We start from the raw sequence: 26,274 nt of genomic DNA, 5'->3' as shown, positions 1-26,274 counted from the left end.
GTCGATTGAATAGAAGTTGCATTACAATATTTAATCAATGAGTAAAACAAAGATTGTGGCAAAGAATCTATATACTTATTCACAAGAGCTATAACGGAAAAATATTTCAACCCTACTCACTATCACTATAAAACTTTGTGTGTGCGGCACTCACGAAGGTGGACAGGGACAAAGGAAGGGAACTTGAGGAATTCTTCAAAATGCTCAGACTCTTCCCTAGAGTTGTTACACAGAAGTCTATGTATTGTCACAAGTCTTCTTCTGTATGTGTGTCCTCAATGCCTTTGTATTTGGCCTACTAAATTCATGTGATGATTCCAAGGGCAAGAAGGAAGAAGCATCATATTTGAAGTAATCCAGAATGCAGTGATCTCCCTGAAAGCAGTGGAGGGTCCTTGCAAATGAGTACAGAAGTTGGAGCTTCTTGATATTTTTTGATGCTGTTTAAGCTCACATATAAAAAGTCAGAGTTGAAACATAGACATGAAAATTCACTTCCCAAGCTAATCTTCATGGATATCAAGCTCAATGTAAAGAAGATTTGCACATGTTGACTCTTGAGAAACTAATAACTTCCTTTGCTACGGTAGAGGCAAAACACCTTGGCTTAGTACATATGAAGAGTTTGAAACTGGATGAAGGTCATCAACTCTGTTCAATTTGGAAATGTTGGCAGTTTGAGGTGAGTTCCCTTAAGCTAGAGATTGAGATTAAAAAAACAAGTTTCAAGTGGTGTTAATTGATGATTTCAGAGTTGCCCATTGGAATAAATTTCTTTGAAAGGCTACATGCTAGCCTAATTCCCATTGACAATGTTTCATGCATCACAGATAGTGACGTAAATTATAGACTGCATGATTTCATTAGTCAGTAAAATTGCAAGCGTGCCTTTTAGAGACACTTCATCTAAGGGAAACAACAATCAGTAATAGTTATCTTGTAAATCTCATTGTTAGTACTTGTTATTTATCTGAGTTATTGTTATTACCTTTACCCTTTGAAAGAGGGTCTAGTGGTAAAATAAGTCTTGACACTTGCATTTCTTCTAATTTGATGGACATCTAATATAATTCTTTTCAGCATAAGTGTGATCTCATTAATATGAGTTATGGAGAGCCCACTTTGCTCCCTGATTATGGGAGATTTGTTGATCTTGTTAAAGAGGTAGTATGTTTTGTATCTTAATATGCCCTGCACCTTTTAATCCATTTAATGTTTTCTAAACTACACTAATTAAATTCTAAATTGTATCTTTAGGCTGTAGACAAGCATCATCTGATATTTATTAGCAGTGCCGGGAACAGTGGGCCTGCATTAACAACAGTTGGTGCACCAGGTGGCACCACAACAAGCATAATTGGTGTTGGTGCATACGTTTCTCCTGCAATGGCGGCTGGAGCTCATTGCGTTGTTGACCCTCCAGCTGAGGGTTTGGAATATACATGGTAATAGCTGCAGTTGGCTCTAAGAAATGCAACCTTATTAACTCACTTGGGAGTTTGCTTGATATCTGACAGGTCTAGTAGAGGCCCAACAGCTGATGGAGATCTGGGTGTGTGCATAAGTGCTCCGGGGGCAGCTGTGGCACCAGTGCCCACGTGGACTCTGCAGAGGCGTATGCTTATGAATGGAACTTCAATGGCATCACCATCTGCATGTGGAGGTGTTGCACTTCTTATTAGTGCAATGAAGGTTTGTAATTTTCTCAATTTGTTTGTTGTTTGTCTCTCTTTTGCAAATTAAGTTTCTCGTGAAGAAAAAAATATTAGCTTTTCCTTTATGAATGTTAGGCTGAAGGAATCATAGTCAGTCCATACAATGTACGGAGAGCACTGGAGAACACTACTATTTCTATAGGTGATGGGGCTGAAGAGAAGCTAACGACCGGCCAGGGGCTTTTGCAAATTGACAGGTTGCTTCAGTTTTTTCTTTCTTTTGATTCTTTATGATGAGCCTACCATTGATATTTCAAATTGGTAGTTTTAATTTGTAATACCTTTGAATCTTATGGTTTTTTTGTTTCACATGTCAGAGCTTATGAATATGTCCAGCAGTCTAAGGATCTTCCATCTATTTCCTATCATATTACAGTCAATGAAGCTGGAAAATCAAGTGAGTTATTCCTTTTTTTTTAGATTGCAATCCTTCTAAATTGATGACTTGATGTACATATGCAAAGGTATTATTATTTTTTTAGATTTTAAAATGTTCTAGGCTATTTTGAGTCAATGCCAGAAGGCAATACATATTTGTTTTTGAGGATTGTGAATGCTGACCTAAATATATTGATTTTGTGAATGTTGCTTTTGAGGACCAAATAGAACATGCATAACTCAATGTAGGTTGTTATAAATTACTCCATTTGTTTTCCTTTTAACTGCTGGTGGTTATTTTTGTTCTGTTCAAAGTAATCAATGGAAGATGGAAAAATATTGCTACTGAACTTTCCAACTTCAATATTTACTCGACAATGAAATATTGAAGAAAAACTGGTTTTAATTATTCTAAAATTTATGGATGGCAGCTCCAACTTTTCGAGGAATCTATTTGAGAGGAGCTAATGCTTGTGACCAAGCTAGTGAGGTAAGCTGTTATATTATCTCAAAGAATAACTCACTTTTTATGTCATATATCTAATATTTAACATTTGGTCAATGATGGTACCATGCTCATGAACATTTGTTGATTTATCACTATAATGGATCGATCCTCGGCCAGAATGATACAGTGCCAATGCCATGCTAGCTGTGTTGATAGGGAACCATGAAGGAAAAGGAAGGAGCTGCGATACTAATTCAAGATTGGATCCAGTAGATGAACACTAAGATGAAGAAATGCATAGGAGGAGGTGGGGTTGGTTTACCTTGAAAAACACACCAAAATGGAAACAATCCTCATGTTTGCTTCATGAGTCATCCTATTGCAGAAACTTAACCCACGCATCCCACTGTGACTTGCATTAGGCAAGTAGAAGTGTCTGGTCATCGATGAGGCTGGAAGCTCTATACTCGGCAAGTCATCTCATCATAGAAGCTCTTCGTGGAAGCCTTATTGCAAAACTCTAGTTTTCACTTCTAGTTGCCCTTGTGGAAGGCTGGAAGTGCCCCTCCCATTGTGTCACAACTTGTGGAAGGCCGGAAATCTCGCCCTTGCTTTATCTTGAGTCTTGAAGGAGTTTCAAGTGTCGGTTTGTGGGCGAAATGATGTTACGGTTCAATAGGCATAGCACATGATTTAAAAGCCAAAATAGACAAATATGCTAGTTCTTGTTTGATCACTGTGGTGGCACAATAACGTGTGACTAAATGCTATGAAAAAACTGGATTGTGGGCTACTTTGTAGTTTCTCACTGTTGGCTACGTGGTAGGCTTGGCCTTTAGCAGTTAATAAACAGATGGCTCAGGCATGTTCGAATACAGTCATCATACCTATAAGTAGGGACATGAATTTCATATTAAATGAATCTTCATGGAACATGACAAGAAGAAAATGTAAATGGGCTTAGATAAAGAATTAAGTTTGTCTCTGATAAATGTGAAAATGATGATGTTTTCCATATGTGACAAATATACACTGTCTGATACTAATGTTGACATATATTGTTGGTTGACAAAGAGGAAATCACTTTAGGATGTTTTTGTAATTTAACTTGTCATGACATAAATTATAGTTGAGCTAATTATTTGAGACCTCATTGAAAAACATACACAACAACAACAACCAAGCCTTTTCCCACTAGGTGGGGTCGGCTGTATGAATCCTTTTACGCCATTGAGCTCTATCTCCTATTATATCATCATCTATATTTAAATAAATTTTATCTTGTTTTATTGTTGCTAACCAAGTCTTTTTTTGGTCTTTCTCTTCCTCGTTTGATATGTATGTTTATTATAGTTTCACATCGCCTAACTGAAGCATTTATTGGTTGTCTAAGTACATGTCCGTACCATCTTAAACGTGTCTCTCGGAGTTTTTCCTCAATAGATGCAACTCCGACTTTCTCTCTAATGCTCTCATTTCTTATTTTGTCCATCTTCGTATGTCCACACATCCACCTTAACATCCTTATCTCTGCAACTCTCATCTTCTGCTCATGTGCTCGAGTCATAGCCCAACATTCAGCTCCGTATAACATAGTAGGTCTAACTACGGTTTTATAGAATTTACTTTTAAGTTTAAGAGGTACTTTACGGTCACATAAAATACTCGATGCTCCCCTCCATTGCACCCATCCTGCTTGTATTCTATGTAAGACATCTCTCTCAATCCCTCCATCATTTTGCAAAAATGATCCTAAATATTTAAATCTCTCGGTTCCGGGCATTTTTGCTCCTGATATTTTTCAATTAATTGTCTAAGAATATGTATAGCTTCTATTGTCGACCTTCCAGGCATGAACCCAAATTGATTTTCTGTCACTGTGGTCTCCTTCCTTAATCTTTTTTCTATTACTTTTTCCAAAGTTTCATAGTACGACTCATTAGTTTAATACCCCTATAGTTTGCACAATTTTGTACGTCTCCCTTGTTCTTATATAAGGGAACTAGAGTATTTATCTTCCATTGATCAGACATTTTTTTCGTTTTCAATATCATGTTAAATAATTTTGTAAGTCATTCAATACTTTGTTTCCCTTAGGCACTTCCATACCTCTATCGGAATATCATCTCATCCAACGGCTTTTTCATTGTGCATCTCATTTAAAGTTTGTTTTACTTCTGAAGTTTGAATTCTACGATAAAAATTAAAATTTCTATGCTCATTTGACCTACTTAAATTACCTAAGTTAAGTTGGTCACCTAAACTTTCATTAAAAAATTGATGAAAATACCTCTTCCACCTCTCTTTTATTTCTTCATCGTTTACTAATAACCTATTACATTTATCTTTAATACATTTTATTTGGTTAAGATCTTTTGTTTTCCTTTCTCTCACTTTAGCTATTCTATAAATGTCTCTTTCCCCTTCTTTTGTATCCAATTTTTGATATAACCATTCAAAAGTTTCATTTTTTGCTTCACTCACTACTTTCTTAGTTCTTTTCTTGGCTATTGTATATTTTTTTAAGTTTTTCTCGTTCTTACAAATATATAATTCCTTATAAGCTATTCGTTTTTCCTTTATTTTTTCTTGTACCTTCTCATTACACCACCAAGATTCTTTACTTAGTGGTGCATATCCCTTTGACTCACCGAGTACACTCTTAGCTACTATTTTCAACTTTGATACCATCTTATCCCATGTTGTATTAGAGTCATCGCATATTTCACCTAATGCTTGTACTTCTACCTTCTCCTTAAATATATTTTGTTTCCCATCTTTTAACTTCTACCACTTAATTCTAGGAATTGTATATATTTTCTTTCTATTGATACTATGTTTGAGGTGTATATCCAACACTATTACTTTATGTTGGGTAGTTAAGCTTTCTCCAGGGATGACTTTGCAATCTTTACAAATCTTTCTATCCTTCTTCCTAACCATAAGAAGGTCAATTTGCGATTTATTATTCTCACTTTTGAATGTGACTAAGTGTTCTTCTCTTTTCTTAAAAAACGTATTAGCTAATATAATGTCATATACTATCGCAAAATCTAATATAGCTTTCCCTTCCTCATTCCTCGTTCCAAACCCATAACTCCCATGTACTCTCTCATATTCCTAGAGTGACATGCCCATTTAGATCACCTCCTATTAAAATCATTTCATTTGGTGGAATATTTTGTAATATTCCATCTAAGTCCTCCCAAAACCTTGATTTAGTAGCTTCATCTAATCCTACTTGTGGTGCATATACGCTAATTATTTTCATAGTTTCTTTCGCCACTATTATCTTAAGGGTTATAATTCTATCCCCTTTTCTAACTACTCCTATAACTTCATCCTTTAACAAACTATCGATAATAATACTCACTCCATTTCTCGCTTTACTCTTTCCAGTGTACCATAACTTAAAACCGAGTTCTCTATCATCTTTGCCTTCTCGCCTGTCCATTTTGTTTCTTGTACACATAAAATACTAATTTTTCTCCTAATTATTATATCTACTATCTCCATTGATTTACCAGTGAGAGTTCCTATGTTTCATGTTCCAAATCTTAGATTATTAGTTTTCCTATCATATTTGTTCTTATCCAACATTTGGTGTGAGAACTCTTGCCTATTTAACACTACACCAAGTTCTCATGGAGATGTAGCGGTCCTTGCTGAGACGTTACAGTCGGACCCTGTAACGTGAACTCTTGCATATTTAGCACTATACCTGAGTTCTGGAGATGTAGCGGTCCTTGCCAAGACATTACAATCGGACCCTGCAACGCGTTCCTTCCGGAGAACAACCTAGCATTAGCACAATAGTTTAATGGATTCATTCATTGAATATTTGTCTCATTGAAAAACATAAAAGACACAAAATTGTATATTAGCTTGTTAAATATTTTTGCCTAGGATGAACTCCTTGGTATGAAACTATGGATAGATAACATGAAGGATGCCAAACTTTCTTTTATATATAAAAAAAGGGTAGCCCGGTGCATGAAGCTCCCTTATGCAGGTCCCGGGGAAGGATCCATTGTACGCAGCCTTACTCTGCTTTTTGCAAGAGGCTATTTCTAGAATTCGAACCTGTGACCTTTTGGTTACAAAGCAATAACTTTACTGTTGCGCCAAGGCTCCCCTTTCCCAAACTTTCTTTTATCTAAATGAAATTTTTGGGTGAGTTATTTTTTGAAGGTTAGGAAATTATATTGAACTTCCTAGTTAATTAGACAGTGACGGAGGCACATGAATCAATTTAAACTAAACCTAACTATCTTTTCCTGCAGTTCTAGATTTTGCAATTCATGAGCCTCTTTGATGTGGATACCCATCATGAAGTGTAGTTTAATTAACACATTCCACTTCAACATTCATATTCTAGTTACTTGAACAAAATGGTGCGCTATTGAATTTGCATGAATATATCTATTAAAAATATGAAGGTCACAATATTTAGAAGTTGTACGAACTCAGTTGTCACACCAGGCCAAAATAAAGAAAAGCATTTTGAAAATACTTATCTGTGTGGTGTTCAAATATTGTGTCAAGACAGAGTGACAGATATGAATGGGATCAAATTGGTTAATTATGTCAAAGGTGTCGAGATTCACATCCAGCCCTGATCCTCCTCTCTATTCATGTTCAATAAGTCAGTAAAACAGATGGCTACTCGTTTTGCTACAAAAATTACCTAGAAGTATCAGTTGTTATCTTGACAGTTATGTATTTCACATAGAGAATCAGTGTTACAACCATGATTAGTTTCTGTTTTCATTAGTTTATGAGAAATTGGAACCAAAGTTACTCTTCTGTTGATTATTATTTGTGTTATTTAATTTGAAGTTTTGTTGTAATCATTTCCCCTTGTTTTAGAAGCTAAAGTTAATATTTCTATTTGCCTAGTGGACTGTTCAAGTTGAACCCAAGTTTCACGAGGATGCAAGTAATTTGGAGGATTTGGTCCCTTTTGAGGAATGTGTACAGTTATATTCAAGTGATGGAGTAGTCATCCGTGCTCCTGAATATCTGATGTTGACACACAATGGGCGTAACTTCAAGTTTGTTTCGGAACCTTGTTGTTTTTCTAATACATTATACTACCACCCACATTCATTTGCATCTATAGATTTTTAATAAATATTAGTACTATTGTATTGTGTAATCTATGCATCCATCAATACACCTACATGTGCTGTGATATGTGCTCACATCTGCATATACTTTCACATATTTTAGTTTCTAACTGGGTTTGGGTACCAAGCTAGTTGATCACTTTAATCCAACTTATGGCATGTTTCACTGATCTAGTTTATGTTTAATCCATGCAAACATAAACATTTACAATTAATGCTTAAGGCATAAACAAGTCACACTTTGTTCATGCTAGAATCTTCCTGGAGCTAATGAGTTATTTCTTCTCTTAACTAAGGCAATCTAGATTCACTATATGCCTAATAAAAACTAGTACAATTTTCACAACATAGCTCAAACGGAGGAAGGAGAATGATCATTATGAGGAGTTTATTGATTATTTTCCATTTTGAATATGATTATTATACATACCTGCACTTCATTTATTTTGGATCTCCCTCCCTCACGTACATCTCTTTTACTATCAACTCAGAGTGAAGCAGTGGTAATATATTTTTTCTCTTTGAACTCTCTTCCTCCTCTCTCTTTTTATCTAGGCCAAAAAGGCATACGCTGGGAGTAAATGTAGCATCTAAATATTGAAAAGCTTTTGATATTCAATCATGCATTTTGTAGCTGCTTTTGAAAGCTATATGCCGAATGCCGAAGTAGACATGATGACGAAAGGATCTATGTACAGAAGAAACAGAATACATAAAATCCATCTTATGCATCTGTACTATGGAGCTGAGAGAGAGAAGATGGGACTAGGCAATGATTCCTACTAATAGGAATTTTCAAGCTTTGTTCTCGTACACATTCACAACATCATTCAATTTGTTCATTAACATTTGAGAGTTTTCCTAGTCCTTGAAAGCAAGGTTTGGAACCTCATTCGAAGATGGGGTTGGTCTTAAGTTGGGACAAGAAAAATGTTGTGCCATACCAAGGTGTGTTGACACATCGTGCCAAATTCATCAAGAAGAAGGAAGAGGATAGGGGAGAAGAGGAGGAAATTGATGCCCAGAATCATTGTCATTTGTGGCTACGTAGTTTCGTCGTTTGCATTTTCATCTTTACATTGTTTGCGGCTACAGAACAAGTGTCAGGGAAAGGATGTTGTTAGTTGGGGAGAAGGATGAACTCGTGATGGAAAAATGAAGGAGATGAGCTTGTGGCTTGCTTGCTGATGGACTCATGGAAGATGATGGGCTTGTGTCTCATTTGGACAAACTTGCGGACAAAGGATGAGCTTGTGGATGAACTCGGGACGTAGGATGAGCTCACGACTGAAGGATGACCTCACAATAATGGATCGGCTCGCTTGTGGATTTCACAACTTCTGGCATGCCAGTTGGGGGGCGAAACAACAAATTTTACCCGTGCCAATCAACTCTAAACCAAATTTGAATCACTGCTTGAACAAGCATTATTTATCTAGCTTTTCTTGACTTGTTTGTGGCCTTAGGAAGAATTGGTCTTTGTTAGACAAATGAAAGATACAAACACAAAGCAGTCATCCAAAGTGGTTCCGTGAGTGGCCTGGTCAATCCTTAGAGCTTTCTCTATGCCCCAAAGTATAGCTCAAAAGCCTCTGTCTACATTTGTGCTTTATGTTCTGGTATTCACATCAAACATATGCATGAAATTAGAAAGCTTTCTCAGCAATCTCAAGAATTGACATGATGACATGAAAAGTATTCAGAATATCTAGCAAACACACCACAAACCAAATTTTTGAAAAAATCTTATGTGGTTAATGCTTAAAGGGGGAAAAAATCAGGAGGCTGAAAATATGAAAACAATGTATCTAAACAATACAATGGAGGAATACCGTGATATGTCAAAGTAGGGTAGAAAAGTTTATATTTTTCATTGATCCTCTAGGAGAGAATTCAAGCATGGGTCACTGTAATCACCATTGTGTGCTTGGTTCACACCAGCCTTCTCACATGTTTTAGTGGTTGCTTTGGGATTACTGAATTCTCAAGGATGTCCTGACAACTTGTGGTTGACAAAGTCTATTAGGTGTGTAGAGCAAGAACATGGCAAAGATAGAAGTGCTAGGGCAACTATTGCTTCTGCAGGAATGGTCTTCACAGTCGCCATAAGTACTCAACGTTTGGGTATTGCTCGTTTCATGCGTTTGTGGGATCGATGACCAATGAAGGTGCTGTGGGAGACGACCAAGGTACCTGATAATTAACATGCTACATTCAGTCAATGCAGACATAGACGCCATGTCATACTTTAATGGCTACATGACAGAAATTAATAGAAAGATTTGTTATAAGCTTTGATATTTTAAAATTGAAAGAATGTAATAAATCTAATAACACATAATAAGTTTGTAATTTTATCGATGAACTCTAGAAAAATGTTACAAGTGATTAAAATGTTACCACCAATATAGTTTACATAGAGTTTAATTTAGGATACAGTTGATGTGGCTGATCTCAAACAGTTGGATTAGCACTGATTGATGGAGATAATGGTTTATTTTTGAAGGTTTTCTTATTTGTCAGTAGAAACACTTGTGAAAAGTCACCTTTTTTGATTTAACATTAATATTGTTAGTTTGTTATTGTTGAAGGGGAGCTTTGGAGCAACGATAAAGTTGTTACCGTGTGATCTTGTGGTCACGGCGCGGAAATAATCTCTTGCAATGCAAGGTAAGATTGTGTACAATAGACCCAATGGGGTCCGACCCTTCCTCGGGACCTCACATTGATAGGAGCTTCGTGCACCGAGCTATCCCTTTCTATTGTTAGTTTGTTATTGTTAATCTTATTCTTTGGTTCAAGTGTAGTTTTGCATTGAGCTTGATTGAGGATAAGATGATAATGGATTATTTTAGAAGTTTTTCCTAGTTGACAATGGAGACACTTGTGAAAAGCCACCTCTTTTGATTTCACATTGTTATTGTTACCGTGTTATTGGTTAAATCTTATTCTTAGGTTCCAGTATCATAGTTTATTAAGCATACTCATGGATCAAAATTTCGTTCCGTGCCGCCTGGCACAGACGAAATTTACCGTTCCGCTTGACGCATGAAACTGGCACCGTGAGCCACTTTGTTTCGTGCGTCGCTGCGTTCATCACAGCGGCGACAGTGAGGACGCGGGCATTGTCTGTCGGCCAAGCGAAATCGGCACATCATGCGGGCGCGTCTCGAGCAGTAGGGAGGCGTCGTTGGATGCTTCCGGTGTCGACGGAGGCGTCGCTGGACGCCTCTGGCGTTGTCGGAGGCGCCCGCGGTGCTTTCAGCGTCGCGGGCGATGGCGTCCGTGGGGTGTTGCGATGCGATGGCGGAGCCGAAAGCATCGCGGGACGCTTCCGGCATCGCCGGAGGCATCGTCGCGGGCGTGCGGGGGCGCGTGGGCAGGGGGAGCGAGGTTACTGCGCAAAACTAATATTACACTTTAATAAATCAAACAATTCCCATTCCCAAGTGTGATATTTTAAGGAGGCTTTTATAAACCCTAATTAAATTATCCTAATAAAATATAAAAAATATATTTAAAATTTTTAAAAATTAATAAATTTTATTAAATAATATTCTGAAATTATTTTTTATGTTTTAAATTTTATTTAAAAAAATTCTAAATTTTTAAAAAAAATTCTAAAAAAATTTATAAAAATTCTAATAAATAAAATTTGTATTCTGATTAAATATATATTATTTAAATTATTAATTAATTTAATAAATAGTTAATTTATATAATTATTATATATAAAGTAGTATTTTATATTAATTTATATAATTATGATTATTTAATCTAGACATTGGAGAACTATAAAGGTTATGTATCAATTTTAATTCGAGTCATTGATAGATTAATTTTCTTTAAAGAAAATTATATTTAATTATTTTTTTAACAATATTAAGTTGTTTAATAATGAGGAACTTATATAAAATTAATATATAATTTATTTTTAAATTATACATCATAAATATATTTATCTAATAATTACAATATATAAATAAAAAAAAAATACCGAAACCGTATCGTTCTGTTCTGGGACTGAAACTTTGGCATGGGTCGAGATTTTAAATCTTGAGCATACTGAAAAGACTAAGTATTATTTGAGGTAGAAGTTTCTTGTTATCTTTAATGTTTTATTGATTATACCCATTGCTGCATTGCCACTATATCATGCTGCTTCTAACACTCGATTGCTAATAGTTCTATGAGGTGAATTGTACACCTAGTTTAAGTTCTAGTTAGTCTATGTTTGAGAAGTGGAATATGATATGAATGATCTCTGTTTTTGTATTTGTGCAGCATAGTTGTGGATCCCGTTGGTCTTGGCGATGGTCTACACTATCATGAAGTTTATGGCATAGATTGTAGAGCTCCTTGGCGTGGTCCTCTCTTCCGGGTTCCCATTACTATAATAAAACCTATTGCTTCAATTGGCAGGCCTCCTATTGTTACCTTTTCAAATGTCTCCTTTTGTCCAGGTACCTTAAGAATGACCAATTTACAATTCCATTTGGAAGTAAAAAAAAACTGATAGATGTATATTCATCTAGTATTATGTGTTGCATCTCTAATTTCTAATTGAGTATAGTTTCATGATTTCAAATGTCAACTATCATCCATTGGGATGGTTGAAATATATTGTTGCAGTTATAGATCGATGTCAATATTTTGTCGGCATGAATATAGTTTCATGGTTTCAAGTGTTAATTGATATCCATTGATACAGTTTAAAGCACAAATAGATATTATTATTCCAACCAAATTTGGGTTTGTCTCAGCGGATATCATTCAAAGCCCAATGAGACAAGATTCTTTTCATATATATAGATATTTTTTCAAAATTTTGTTTGTTGGTTATGGGGAGAAGATAGAACACTAAAATGAGGTAGCAGGAGAAGATGGACCAATAGATGGCATCAATTGAGGCAGGCTCATCTTGTGACATTCATCTTTCAGTCAGAGCGAGTGGAGATATATCTCTTGAAAAATAAAAATAAAGAGAAGATTCATTAGTTGGAGCAGTAGTAGTAGTGAAGAGGAATGATTCTAAAGTCAAACAAACGTGACATTCATATCATGAACTTATTCCTTATCTAACCTTAATTGTGCTAATCTGCTTTCAACTCTTATTAATTAACTGAGAGATATGTGGAGAAATTACTTTCAACACTAGTTGTCCTAAAAGCATTATTCAATATAAATATTAAAAAATTATGGGATGAATCATGGTAGAATGCTATAAGAACCAATGGTCCATACATGGGATTCATTTTGGTATTAGGAAAATATATTTATTAGCTGAGGCATGTATTATATTTTTGTAGGTATTTTAATAATGGTAGATCTTAGACTTCATTGGTCACTATCACTGCAATGCTGAATAATTTCTTAACATCCATTTTTCCTATGAATTTTGACCTCTTTCCGGAAATATGTTTGCCTTCATCAAGTGTTGAATAAACACACATTTTCTCAATATTGAACCACTATGCTTGTATATAATTTCTTCATCTCTTAATGATTTCCATGTCTCTTTCGAACCTTGCTTACAATTGTGCCATAGCCTTAGTAATAGAACACAAAGTGTTCACGTAAATTTTCATAACATATTTACATTTATACCATTATATTTTCTGAGTTGTGCAAATTGTCAGATCCATCACATCAATATTTTACAAATTGAATGCTTTATTTATGTGGTCATCTCTTAGTTTTTATATAATTTCATCTAATGGTGCTGTTGGTATTTATTGAGGAACTTCATGAGACTTTATAATTTCATCTCTTACAGTGCTGCTGGTGTTTCTTGAAGAACTGCATGACTATTGTTTGCCTTAATCATTTGTATTGAAAACCATAATGTTATCAACTGTAATTTCTCATGATACAATTGTATTTTGATATGTTGTGAGAACTCATTACTAGCAAACTTCATATTGTTATATATAACCTTGTAATTGTTTGATTAATTAATACCATAATAGTTCCACATCATGTATATGTACTGCGAGACAATATGAGGTGCACTGCATAGCACTAGGTCTGCCACCTCAGGGTCGACCACCCTCTTTAGATTCTAATCAACCATTAGTGACTACCACATCAAGCATCCACCATTCTCAGGCCCTACTACCTCTACAGTTGGTTATTTATAGGATCAACGAACTTTATAGACTATACCACCTTAGATGTGCTCTTCACGATTTACCATTCACAGCATTGTACCTCAAGGTTTGCCGCCTTCTGGATCTGCTCATGCTTTCCGGATCAAACTCAGTATTTTATTATGTTGATTGGTTCATTAAAATTTCAAATATTTTTTTACTCTCTTCCATATGTCAGACTTCTCTCTTTTCAAGATGCATTTATCATCTTGCTTGCTAAAAAAATATTGCATGCCAAATAACTCTTCTGTTGTTTAAGTATTGACCATTTATCATTTCTCTCTTTCCAATGTTTTGAATTTATGCCTTTTCGTTTAACCTCATTATCCTATTTCTTATTAAAAAAGGAGAAAGTTTTTGGAATGTCCTACAATATTCTTTCAGCAAGATGTCTTTCCATGGGAACCTCCATGACCGCTTGACATGATTTTTATATTGACGACTTGATAATCTTTTCGACAATTGCTAAGTTGGATGGTAATGAGAATTAATACACAATGCTTAATGCCAAGGGTTAGAAGTGTTGTTCGATGCTGATGTTTTGGCCCTCAGTCAAATGAGATGTGCTAGTGTTTTGTCAAGCCCGGTGTCAATCCTTATGTCAATTGTAATAGCTAAAGAAGAAACAGCCTTGTAATAGCTAAAGAAGAAGACTTGGTTTAGGTCTTGCTTCGCATTGCCAAACAATTGTGCCTATTGTGAAAGCTCATTGTTGCATCTTGCATGGTTTGAAATCTCCTATCATGCTGAGCAAAATAGTCGAAACGTATCGCTTTGATAAATTATCGAAATTGGATACTTCTCAGCACCGAGACAATGTCTCCTATGTTATGTTAATTATGTCAAAAAGAATCATTTCATGTCAACACTCGATACCCTTTGGCATGTTAAAACTGAGATTATATATATATATATATATATATATATATATATATATATATATATATATATTTGTTGATTTTCTCTATACAAGATAATGTTAATATAATATCAAAACTGTAGTATTTAAGATAGAAGGCAAACATTGAACTTAACTATTTTCCACTGGCACTATACATTAGAACGTCAACACGATATTGAAATAACATCATTTTAGTCAAATATCAAAATCCTAACACGGCTTGGGATTTCAAATTTGGCATCTTGTCTTGTGTGAAACCTTGCATTCACCCATCATGAAAGCTCTCCCTTTTGTCTCGTCTTGTGTGAAGCCTTACATCACCTCAAAGTTCTCAAAACTGATAACACAAAGGACTATTTCAACTCCATTCTTGGTCCTTGTCAAAACATGGAATTGTTCGTATAAGTTCTTGTGTAGATACTCCACAACAAAACGGAGTGGCTGAACAGAAAAATAGACACTTGCTTGAAGTTGCCCGTGCCAATATGCTCACTAATAATGTTCCTAAACATTTTTGGAGGGAGGCTATACTTACAGCCACATATCTCATCAACCAGATGCCAAGTTGTGTTTTAAAATTCCAAACACCTCGTCATGTTCTCACCACAACACATCCTCAAATTCTTGTTTTCACCTCTGCGGATCTTTGGGTGCATCACTTTCGTCCACAGTCATCATAGTCATCATGCCAAACTCGATCCAAAATCACTCAAGTGTATCTTTTTAGGGTACTCTTCTCATGAAAAAGGTTATAAATGTTATTCTCCTATTACTAGGAAAGTATGCAATTCCATGGATGTTACTTTCTTTGAGAGTCAATCCTACTTTCCCAAATCCGACATTTAGGGGGAGCATAGTTCCAAAGAATATCAGATTTGGGATCTACTTTAGGATACTCAAATCATTTTTTGTTCCATTCGATCAACCTTTAAATTCAAGTACTACACCTGATTCCAGTGCCACTCCTTTAGATTCCAGTACTACTCCTATCCTTGCACCTCTTCAAACCATCTCTGTCACTACAGAAGCCCAAAATCCATTGCAACTTGATACCAATAACATTGAGCTTTGTGTCTATAGAAGGAGAACAACAACCAAGCAAACTGGAGAACTTTTGCAAACTCAGCACTTAAACACAAGAACCAAATCCCACTATATCTGACACTCACGATGGTATGTATTCCTCTCCTCATTATGCTCATGCTCCTATAATTGATGATTCAGATTTGCTCACTGCTCATAGAAAGGGATTCGTGGATGCACTGAACATCCAATTCTAAGATATGTTCCATATGGAAAGTTGTCTCCATCTTACAAGGCATTTGTCACAAATCTGGACAATGTTAATGTGCCCCTATCTATTCAGGAGGCTCTCATAAGACCAGAATGGAAGGAAGCTGTAAAAGAAGAGGTTCGGGCCTTAGAAAACAACACCTGGGTCTTGACAACATTACCACTTGGAAAAAATCCGGTTGGGTGTAAGGGGATTTTTACCGTCAAGTATAAAGTTGATGGAAGTATAGATAGGTTCAAGGCAATACTTGTGGCGAAGGGGTTCACTCAATCCTACGGAATTGACTATCAAGAGACCTTCACATCAATGGCCAAACTAAACACAGTTCGAGTGTTATTGTCCTTAGCAGTAATTGAGATTGGCCATTATATCAACTTGATGTCAAGAACACATTCTTGAATGGAGATCTCGAAGAGGAAGTCTATATGATCATGCCTCTGGACTAGAAAATAGGTCAAACTGAAACTTGGTGTGCAAATTAAAGAAGTCATTGTACGGCTTAAAGCAGTCTTCTCGCACATGGTTTAAGAGATTTGCTAAGACTTTGACAGCCAATAGGTATTCACAGTGTCAGTCAAATCACACTTTGTTTGTTAAAGGTGAATTAGGAGGAAAAATGACAATTCTTATAGTTTATGTGGATGATATCATCCTTACCGGAGATGATTCAGCGTAAATTCTTAGGCTGAAAAAATTGCTGGCAACCGAATTCGAAATCAAAGACCTCGGGACATAGAGATACTTTCTCGGAATGGAGGTGGTTCGATCAAAGGAGGGTATTGTTATATCACAAAGGAAATATATACTGGACTTGTTGAATGAAATTGGTTTTCTTAGCTTCAAACTTGGTGATACACCTATGGATTCTACAAAGAAATTGAATCGAAGTGAAGAAGGCACGCCAGTTGACAAGGGTAGGTATCAAAGGCGGATTGGAAAGCTCATTTACCAATCACACACTCGACCTGACATTGCTTATTCAGTGAGGGTAGTCAGCCAACATATGAATAATCCAACTGAGGATCATTTAGATGCAGTGACCAGAATTTTGAGATACTTGAAGATGACTCATGGTCATGGATTACTCTTTAGAAAGAGTGGAAGCCGTGTAGTTGAGATTTACATAGATGCAAGTTGGGCAGGAGAACAGACTGATAAGGTCAACTATTGGTTACTCTATGTTTGGGGGAATCCTGCCACTTGGAGAAGCAAGAAACAGGCTGTGGTTTCTCGCAGCAGTGTTGAATCGGAATATTTAGCTCTTGCTCTTGGTATATGTGAAGGAATGTGGTTACAAAGATTGCTAAGGGAACTTAATATTGAAGTTCAAGCCTTGGTGAAGATGTTTACTGAGCAGCCATCAATATAGCTAAAAATCTAGTGCATCATGATAGAACGAAACATATCAAGATTGATTGTCATTTTTTCTCTGAAAAGGTCAACATAGGAATCATTCAGCTTAGCTACATTCCTACAAGACAGCAGATTGCTGATGTCCTCACCAAGGCACTTCCAAGAGTCAGTTTCGATGAGTTGAATTCCAAACTTGGTTTATATGATATATACAACTCAGCTTGAGGACTCAACTTGAGGGTGAGTGTAGAAATAGGAGATTTAGTTTCTGTATTTAGAAAAGATTAAGATTTATTTTTTTTGATAGTATTGAATTTAGGATATTACAATCAACTAATTGATTGTCTTCCTAAATTATAGATATTCAGTTTCCTAGTTTTGTAGATGCATACTCTATATCTATTAGGATGTAAATTTTTTCCTATAAGGATGAGAAAAAAGGAAAATCATCAATTTCTTCAGTTTGCTCAAATTTTACCACTAGTACCCAACAAGGTTTGCTGCCAAAATTAACTGTGGTAGCAGCACATGCAAATATAGGAAGTAGGTTTAATTTTTTGGCTTGCTGCCCATGCAGACAATCCACTGAAAGGCACAGGGAACAATTCAATATTAGAGGAGGTGAAAGACAACTTTAGTTCTGCTGAGATTACCTAACTGGAGTACTTCTGGATGTTGTTCAAATGCAAGACAATTTGGTGGTGAGGTGTCAGATCGTGTAGCATGTATTTTTTTCGTGATTTGAATTTTTAATCTTATGCACTTTTTAATTAATATAGACATGTAAACATGTATTATAAGGCCATAAATGATGTTTAATGGGCTTTTAGGAGAATATGAGTGACATGCTATTGAGGACGCCTTATTGAACAAGTTCGGTGGATGGCGTATATCACTGGATTTGTTTTCTAAATCCTACTTCTGAGTCTCCAGGGCTATTACACCTTGGGACTTCTGATATGACAAACACTTCTGACCTATTTTCTAGCACTAGTTCATTGTTACCATAGTTTCTCTCAACAGATTTTTCTTTACAACTCTTACAACTCGTTCACCAGTTTTCATTCTCTTTATTGCTAGTGTAAGTTAAGTTTATATTAGTTTTGAGCTCATGAGCAGTTTTTAAATGAGTGTCAATTCTTCTGGTTCATTTGTCTCTGTTGTACTCTTAAAATGATAGGTCATATCGAAAGAAAGTTCATTGAGGTGCCTCTTGGAGCTACATGGGTTCAGGCAACAATGCGAGCTTCAGGATTTGATACAGCTCGAAGGTTTTTCATTGATACAATTCAGGTACAATGCTTTGCTGACATATTATGATATTGTGAACTTGCACTTTATGTAATATGCTCCTTCACAGATATGTCCTTTGGAGAGGCCTAGGAAATGGGAGTCAGTGGTGATGTTTTCATCTCCTTCAGTTAAATCATTTGCTTTTCCAGTTAAAGGTGGTTTTGCAATGGAGTTGACTGTTGCTCAGTTTTGGTCTAGTGGAATTGGTAGCCATGAAGCTACTCTTGTAGATTTTGAGGTAAACAATGAAGAAACTAGCTATTTCTTTTTTGGCATGCATCTTATCATTAAAATGGTGTGATAGAAAGATCTGAGGTGTCAGATCCACGCTTGCATGCATCAAATGTGTTTACTATGTCAGGTGACATACCTGGAACGAAAGTTTTTAACATGTGTTGGTGCTGCAGATTAAAAAACCGTTTAGTTTATTCATTGTTTTGCTTGTATATTATTAATTTCTTGCCATTCGATTTTGAGTAAACATGTGCTGGAAATGAGATATCTTGGTAATCGTGAGGAAAGTCAATTAATAGCTCTCACTGTGCTAATGCTAATTTAAAATTAAGATCTATAGAAGTATCTACTCATTTGGTCTTAGCATGCCAAATTTTTCTATATTTTCCAGGGTCAACAAATGAGATATACTTGCATTATGAAATATATACATTTTCCTTTAAGTGAGCCACTTTACCAAGGAAGGATTTGAGATCACAAAGTCTTCAGTCTAGAAGTGTTTATGATGACAATCTTTCAAGTGTGTAATCTAGTGGAGTTATCACTTGTAATTGATATTGATATAGATAATAAAAAGAGCATGGTTTGAAATATCGATCCGTTTCAGAGTTTCAATTTACGACGGGAATGATACAAGTATGGTACCGTATTATATTATATCGTATCAATTGGTTTTGTTTTTTTTTAATATAAAATATTTTAATTACAATTTAAAGTTTAATTTAAATATTAAAAAAATAAAAAGTAAAATATTTTTTAAAAAAGGGGAAAAAATTGCAGGATTGTGGGGTCTCTGCTAGCCTTTGTGACCCCACAGAGGTTAATGCGGGATTGCGACGCCTGCGCGACCCCGTGGAGATTGTCGCGATCTTGGGTTGGCTAGCTGTATTGGTGTCGGGCTCCGCTTGTTTCACTCGGCACGGTACGAAATTTTAAACCATGAAAAAGAGTACATCTTTTTGGTTGTTTGTGCCACTTCGTAGTTATATATTAAAGAGAGTTGAGCTAAAAGTTTCAAATTAAGGGAGCGTTTAGTTTAGGGTAATAAGAGTGGGGAATGAGAATAACAATCATTGATTGCCATTGTTGATGTTTGGATTATAGGAATGTAAATACAAATAAGGAAATGAATCCTTATTATTAGGTAATGACTCATTCCCATGTCTCCCCCCTTCAATGAGTCATTACTCTATTTTCAACAATCAAAATATTCCCCTATTCCAAAAATACCCTTGACCCAAAACTAAAATTCCCCCCCCTTAATATCAAATATCAAAATATATTTATTTAATTTTTCTTTCATATCAATTTTTTTCCTTATTCTCTCTCATCATATTTTCTCTCTCCTCATTTTATCACTAATTTTCTCTCTCCTTAATCTCTCTTATCACATTTTTTTTTTTTTTTTTCTCATTACACTTTCTCTCTCATCACACTTTTTCTCTCATCGTACTTCCTCTCTCATCATACACTCCCTTTTTTCTCATCACGTTTTCTCTCTCATCATGTTTTCTCTCTCCTCAATCTCTCTCATCACATTCGCTTTCCTATTTTTTCTCATCACACTTTCTCTCTTATCATACTTTCTCTCTTATCATACTTTTTCTCTCCTCAATCTCTCCCATCACACTCTCTATCCTCATTTTTCTCATTACACTTTCTCTTTCTTCATCCTCTGTCATCAGATTTTTTCTCTCATTTTCTATCATCATGCTCTCTCCCATCACATTCTCTTTCCTCATTTTCTCTCATCGCACTTTCTCTCTCTTCATTCTTTCCAATCACACTTTCTCTCTCATCATATTTTTCTCTCACATTCAACTTTCTCTCACATCTAATTTTTTCTCTTATTTTCCTTTAATGGTAAAAAAGGAAATTTTAATTTATTCCGATAGAAAATATTCAACTAACCAAACATTGTTTTTAAGAGTGATATCCATGCTATCCATTCCCATTCCACAATACTATGATTCCTATTCCGATTTCTATTCGTAGGAAAGAACCAAACGCCCCCTAAGTTCCTAGAGATCATTTTTATCATATATTGACTTCTTAAGTTGACATATGGGACCAATCTACCATGAGTAACAAATCTGTGTTGTTTCATATAGACCCTAGAGAGAGGAAGAACTAGACTGAAGGAATCTTGACCATTGGATAGAATTTATTAATTCAATTAATGCTGTCGACATGAGTATAGCCCTTAGCTACTAGACGAGTTTTGAGGTGATCAACAATATTGTCGGTTGAATATTAACTAAGAAGACCCATTTACTATCCAATGACTGACTTCCCTAGATAAAGAGAGACCAACTCTAAAGAGCAATTAGAATTGTAAGATTTATCTCATCGATCATAGTTTTTTTCCATCTTGGATTTAAAAATTTTGAAACATTTCTAAGATTTGACTGTAGAGATAAATAAGACACTAAGATAGAGTATTTGGGTGACAATTTCATAGGATATAAAATGGGAAAGTGGATAAGAAGCATAACACATATGAGTACCTTTTGGAAATACAGTGTCAAATTTAGTAGGGGATTAAGGATGATGATTAGTGATTCAAGAATAGGAGAGTTTTAAAGATGGAGTGGCTTCTCTTTGTGATTGTTGACTATATACCTGTATGGGAGGTGCCTCTTGTGGTGGGTCAACAACAACAATGAATACATGGAGGTCTATAGATGGCGGTGTAAAGGACAATATAATAGAAACAAGAGCACTCATATAGTGGAGTAGTGGGAATGAAGGGTGTTAACTCGAAAAGGTCATATTCGGAGAGAGATAAAGGCACAATGTGTCTTAGTAGAGTAATAACAATAGTTTGTTAGAGATGGAAGTAACTGGAGAAAATGCACTTGGTTCAACATAGAGAGAACTTGTCATGGCTAGGAGACTTTTGATTAATGTCAACAGAGAAAAGTTCAGAATTACCTTTCATTAGAAAATATCAGGTCATTTGAAAATCATCAGTAAAGGTCACAAAACATCTGAAACCAAAAGTAGTGCTAATTTGACTAGGACCCTAACCATTCAAATGAAGCAAAGCAAAGGGTGTGTAAGCTCACTTATAAATACTGCTATGGAAAGGAGGGAAAGGAAACCTACTTTGTTTGCATACTTAATATGATTCTCACTCAATAGCTTGAGGGGTTAATGATTTGGGAACCATCGGCATTAAGTCTATAGACACTGGTAGGGAAAGGAAACCTAAGTGCTGTAATATTCAACCCATCTTCAAGCCAAATAGGTGAAATTTGGTTCTGTTTTTTGTTTTCTGAAAAATTAGTCCTATTCAATTTCTATAGAAATAAATCGAATGGGGAAAATGAAGACTGAATTAGTTTTATTAGTTCATATCTGATTTATTTTGTGAAAAATTCATTAGGGAACAAAGTGATCTTTTTGTTCAAAGTGTTATGATAAATGTTAATAAAAAAAAACAGTGAATTGAGCTTCTTATGAGATATAGTTGCAAAAGCTTTGAGAGCTAAAGAGTTTTCTCAACCAAAAAGAACTCCAAATTAACTTAACTTTGTTCTTGAAATTAACAAATTGGAGGTTGTTTTTTTAACCTTGCGAGACTAATAAATCATCAGATTGTTTAGTTGGAGGATTTTTTTTCGGGAGGGGGGAGGGGGGGATGGATTATAAGGACTTTAGAGATGCTTATGCTTCACTGTTAAGAAGCAACTCACACAAAGCTTAATTTAACTGAAATGTGAGTGCTAAGATGGTTGTGTGAAGATTTTGGAAAAATTAAAATAAAAAACTCACTTTTTTTCGATACCCATCAGGTTAGATAGAGATGATATAGACATGTTCTAAAGTGAGTTATAGATTCTAGTGTAAGAACAATTGTATGTATTAAAGTGGAAGATGTAGGGGTGGAGAGAGACTAAAGAAGATTCGGTCAATTCGTTAAAAATGATTGAATAAGAATAATATTAGTAATATAGCCATTGAGATCAATGGAGGGAGAAAATTTAATGTAGCCAACTCTAAATAATTAGGAAAAACATGACTTAATTTCTCAATAATGACAGCATATTATTCACATATTTTTCCATGTTGTATATGCGTTATACATGATCCCACCTTGTGTTATCTTGATATGCTTTGTTGGTGAGATACAATTTTTGAAATCTTTGTTTATATATACACTACATATTTTTTTTATGATTAGTATACATCTTAGCAAGCCATTTAATGCTGGTTGACAACTTAACGCAATCTTCCTCCTTTATTTGGGCTTGGGAGGGTAAGTACTCTAGTTCTCTTATATAAGAACAAGGGAGACGTGCAAACTATATGCGTATTAAGCTAATGAGTCATACCATGAAATTTTGAGAAAGAGTAATAGAAAAAAGATAAGGAGACCACGATGATCAAAAATCAATTTTGATTTATGCTTGGAAGGTTGACAATAGAAGACAACTAATTAAACATATCGGGAGCAAAAACAAGATCAACACACGGTATTCATTGACTTAGAAAAAACTTATGATAGAGTCCCAAAAAAAATTATATGAAGAATTCTAAAAAAAGACGTGCTAACGTAACATATTGAACTAATTAAGGATATGTACACGGATGTAACGACCAGAGTAAAAATTTTGGGCAAAGTAATTCAAGCATTTCCAATAAAAATAGGGTTACATCAATGATCAGTTCTAAGTCTCGATCTTTTTATACTAATTATTATGGGCGAACTCACTGCACACATTCAAGACAGTATCGTGGTGCATGTTGTTTGTAGATGATATTATTTTGGTAGATGAAATATATGGAGTAAATGCTAAACTAGAATCTTAGCTGGAAACATTCGAAGGAAAATATTTTAAGCTTAATAAAATAAAGACAGAATATATGGAATTTAAGTTTAGGAATATTAGATGTAATGAGATAATTGTTAAGATAGGATATGTCGAGTTGCCTGGAAGTGAGAGCTTTAAATATTTAGGATTATTTTTGCAAAACGATGGAGAAATTGAGAGAGATGTCTTATATAGAATACAAGCAGGATAGTTAAAATGGAGGAGAGTGTTAGGTATTTTATATGATCATAAAGTATCTTTAAAATTTAAAGGAAAGTTCTACAAAATCGTAGCTAAACGTGCTATCTTATATGGAGTTGAATGTTGGGCTATGACTCGAGCATATGAGCAGAAGATGAGAGTTGCAGAGATAAGGATGTTAAGGTGATGTGTGGACATACGAGGATGAATAGAATAAGAAATGAGAGTATTAGAGAGAAAGTCGGAGTTGCATCTAATGAGGAAAAATTCCGAGAGACACGTTTAAGATGATACAGGCATAGATAACCAATAAATGCTCTAGTTAGGTGATACAAACACGCACATCAAATGAGGAAGAATACTAAAAAAGATTTGGTTAGCAACAATAAAATAAGATAAAATTTATTTAAGCATAGATGATGATATAGTAAGGAATAGAGCCTAATGACGTAAAAGGATTCATATAGTCGACCTCACCTAATGGGATAAAACTTGGTTATTGTTGACATCTTAGCAACCCCGTATTCGAGTGGCACCCACTCTTATTCTTCTTCCTCCTGTTTTTTTTTCTTCTAATCCTTCCTCTCTTTCTAACCGGTGGTGCTAACTGACACAAACTAGTTTCCAATTTGTTATTGCGAACTGCTTGTTTGTTTGTGGCTTAGAGTCTATGGTTCTCTTGGAAAACTTGTGTGATCTATGAATTCATGATGAGCTAAGCAAGATTATGCTTTATATTACCACAATATTTTTACATTCTATCATTTTACAATTGCATTTAATTTAGCCTTATTAATATGCACATCTTGGGTTATGATGAGAGCAATGTAATAACACAAACTTATGCTATACGTCTTAGATTGTGGTTTAATTCTTGCTGGGGGGAGCTGTGTAGTACAACTGTTAAAAAAAGATAGATGAAGGGTAAATTATTCCATAGTTTGCTTCCTTGCTAAATATAGATGTTTTTTCTTTACCTTGTAGATCGCTTTTCATGGAATAATTATCAATCAAGAGTCATTGATGCTTGATGGAAGTGAGGCACCTGTTAGAGTTTCTGCTAGATCTCTTCTGGCTGCAGAGAAACTTCTTCCTGCTTCTACTTTAAATAAGGCAAGTTCATCTGAAAAAAAGTAGTCAGCCATGGAATTCTCTAACCAAATGCATGATAAATGCTTGCCATATTACTATGTTTTTAACAACAGTTGTTTTTGATGGCCTTGAGTCCTGCAGATGAAAATTGCATTACATCCCGTTGATGCTAACCTCAAAACTCTTCTAACAAACCGTGACAAATTACCCTCGGGCAAGCAGATTATTGCATTGACTTTAACGTGAGACTTTGTTTCCTTTTTTTATAAATTTTAAATTCCCATTCTGTTTTCTATCAGCTTTACAATTATATCACACAAGCAAATGTGGGGACAATGGTTTTTAGAGTATTTTTTTCATGTACAAAACTTCGTTGTTTAAACTGTTCCTAGAGTTATCTTCATAATTGACTAAACAACACAAATCCCTTGGCAAAGAAGTCTTCTATGCTATGAGAGAAGAACAATAATTTGATTGAATTTTGTGCAAATTATTTGCCATGTTCTGGATAATTGGAACCACATTTTGAAGGTTCAATATAGATAGCCAACGCGTTCCCTTGTGATGGGCAGTTGACTAGCGTATGGTGATGTTGCTACCATAAGGTCTGGGGGGGTCAAATCACGGCTAGTAGCCGGGTGCTTGCCCTCCCTCATGCACTATTCAACTGCCCAAGGCTAGTAGTCATCCATGATTTACCTCTTTCGTGTTGGCCGGGGACGGGCAGACTTGGCGCTGGGGGTGAGCGAATCACCTTTTGCCACCAATATAAATGTCTCTTTCGATTTACTTGTATCTTATCGTGTGACTGGTCATACTGGGCTGCTTGGGGTGAACGATATAACTTTTTGCCCCAATATAGATAATCAACTAACTCTTGGGGCAATGATGCAGCGGCAAGACACTTTCTCGGTTTCCTAGAGCTCTGAGGATCGAGTTCCATCTCGACGAATTAACGGATGAATTTTCTTTGATAGACGGTTAACCTAAGGATGTTGGGCTGATAGACCGTGTGTTGTGAGTCTTCTCGATTTACCGTGATGTAGGTGGGAAACTTTCATGGTGCATATATATATATATATATATATATATATATATATATATATATATGGTGATAATTAATGTGGAAGGGGTCACAAGACCTTGTATGATCTTTAAATGTTGTATACTTGGACTGTTTCACGTACACCTTGCATCGAGTCAATTGACCTATTAGTAGTGTGACTCTTAATGAAACAACTATTAGGCAAGTATATAAAAATGGAGACAA

The 26,274-nt window shown here is 35.4% G+C and overlaps 1 protein-coding gene across 2 annotated transcripts in view; it reads left to right on the top strand.

Moving 5' to 3' along the window:
* The window catches only part of LOC122014734 (tripeptidyl-peptidase 2-like), a 76,430-nt gene that overhangs the window by 21,091 nt on the left and 29,065 nt on the right, over nucleotides 1-26,274 (top strand). For both annotated transcript variants that reach the window (XM_042571125.1, XM_042571124.1), the window contains exons 10-21: nucleotides 1,081-1,164; nucleotides 1,258-1,445; nucleotides 1,518-1,692; nucleotides 1,791-1,912; nucleotides 2,033-2,112; nucleotides 2,525-2,583; nucleotides 7,441-7,595; nucleotides 11,955-12,133; nucleotides 18,548-18,660; nucleotides 18,728-18,898; nucleotides 24,897-25,025; nucleotides 25,146-25,246. In XM_042571125.1, coding sequence (XP_042427059.1) covers nucleotides 1,081-1,164; nucleotides 1,258-1,445; nucleotides 1,518-1,692; nucleotides 1,791-1,912; nucleotides 2,033-2,112; nucleotides 2,525-2,583; nucleotides 7,441-7,595; nucleotides 11,955-12,133; nucleotides 18,548-18,660; nucleotides 18,728-18,898; nucleotides 24,897-25,025; nucleotides 25,146-25,246 — 1,556 coding nt within the window. The remainder of the gene's footprint in view (nucleotides 1-1,080; nucleotides 1,165-1,257; nucleotides 1,446-1,517; nucleotides 1,693-1,790; nucleotides 1,913-2,032; nucleotides 2,113-2,524; nucleotides 2,584-7,440; nucleotides 7,596-11,954; nucleotides 12,134-18,547; nucleotides 18,661-18,727; nucleotides 18,899-24,896; nucleotides 25,026-25,145; nucleotides 25,247-26,274) is intronic.

Source organism: Zingiber officinale, chromosome 8B (assembly GCF_018446385.1).
Source record: "Zingiber officinale cultivar Zhangliang chromosome 8B, Zo_v1.1, whole genome shotgun sequence".
Taxonomy (NCBI): Eukaryota; Viridiplantae; Streptophyta; class Magnoliopsida; order Zingiberales; family Zingiberaceae; genus Zingiber; species Zingiber officinale.
Note: the sequence above shows the minus strand (reverse complement) of the source record. Positions and strands in the feature narration are given on the sequence as shown.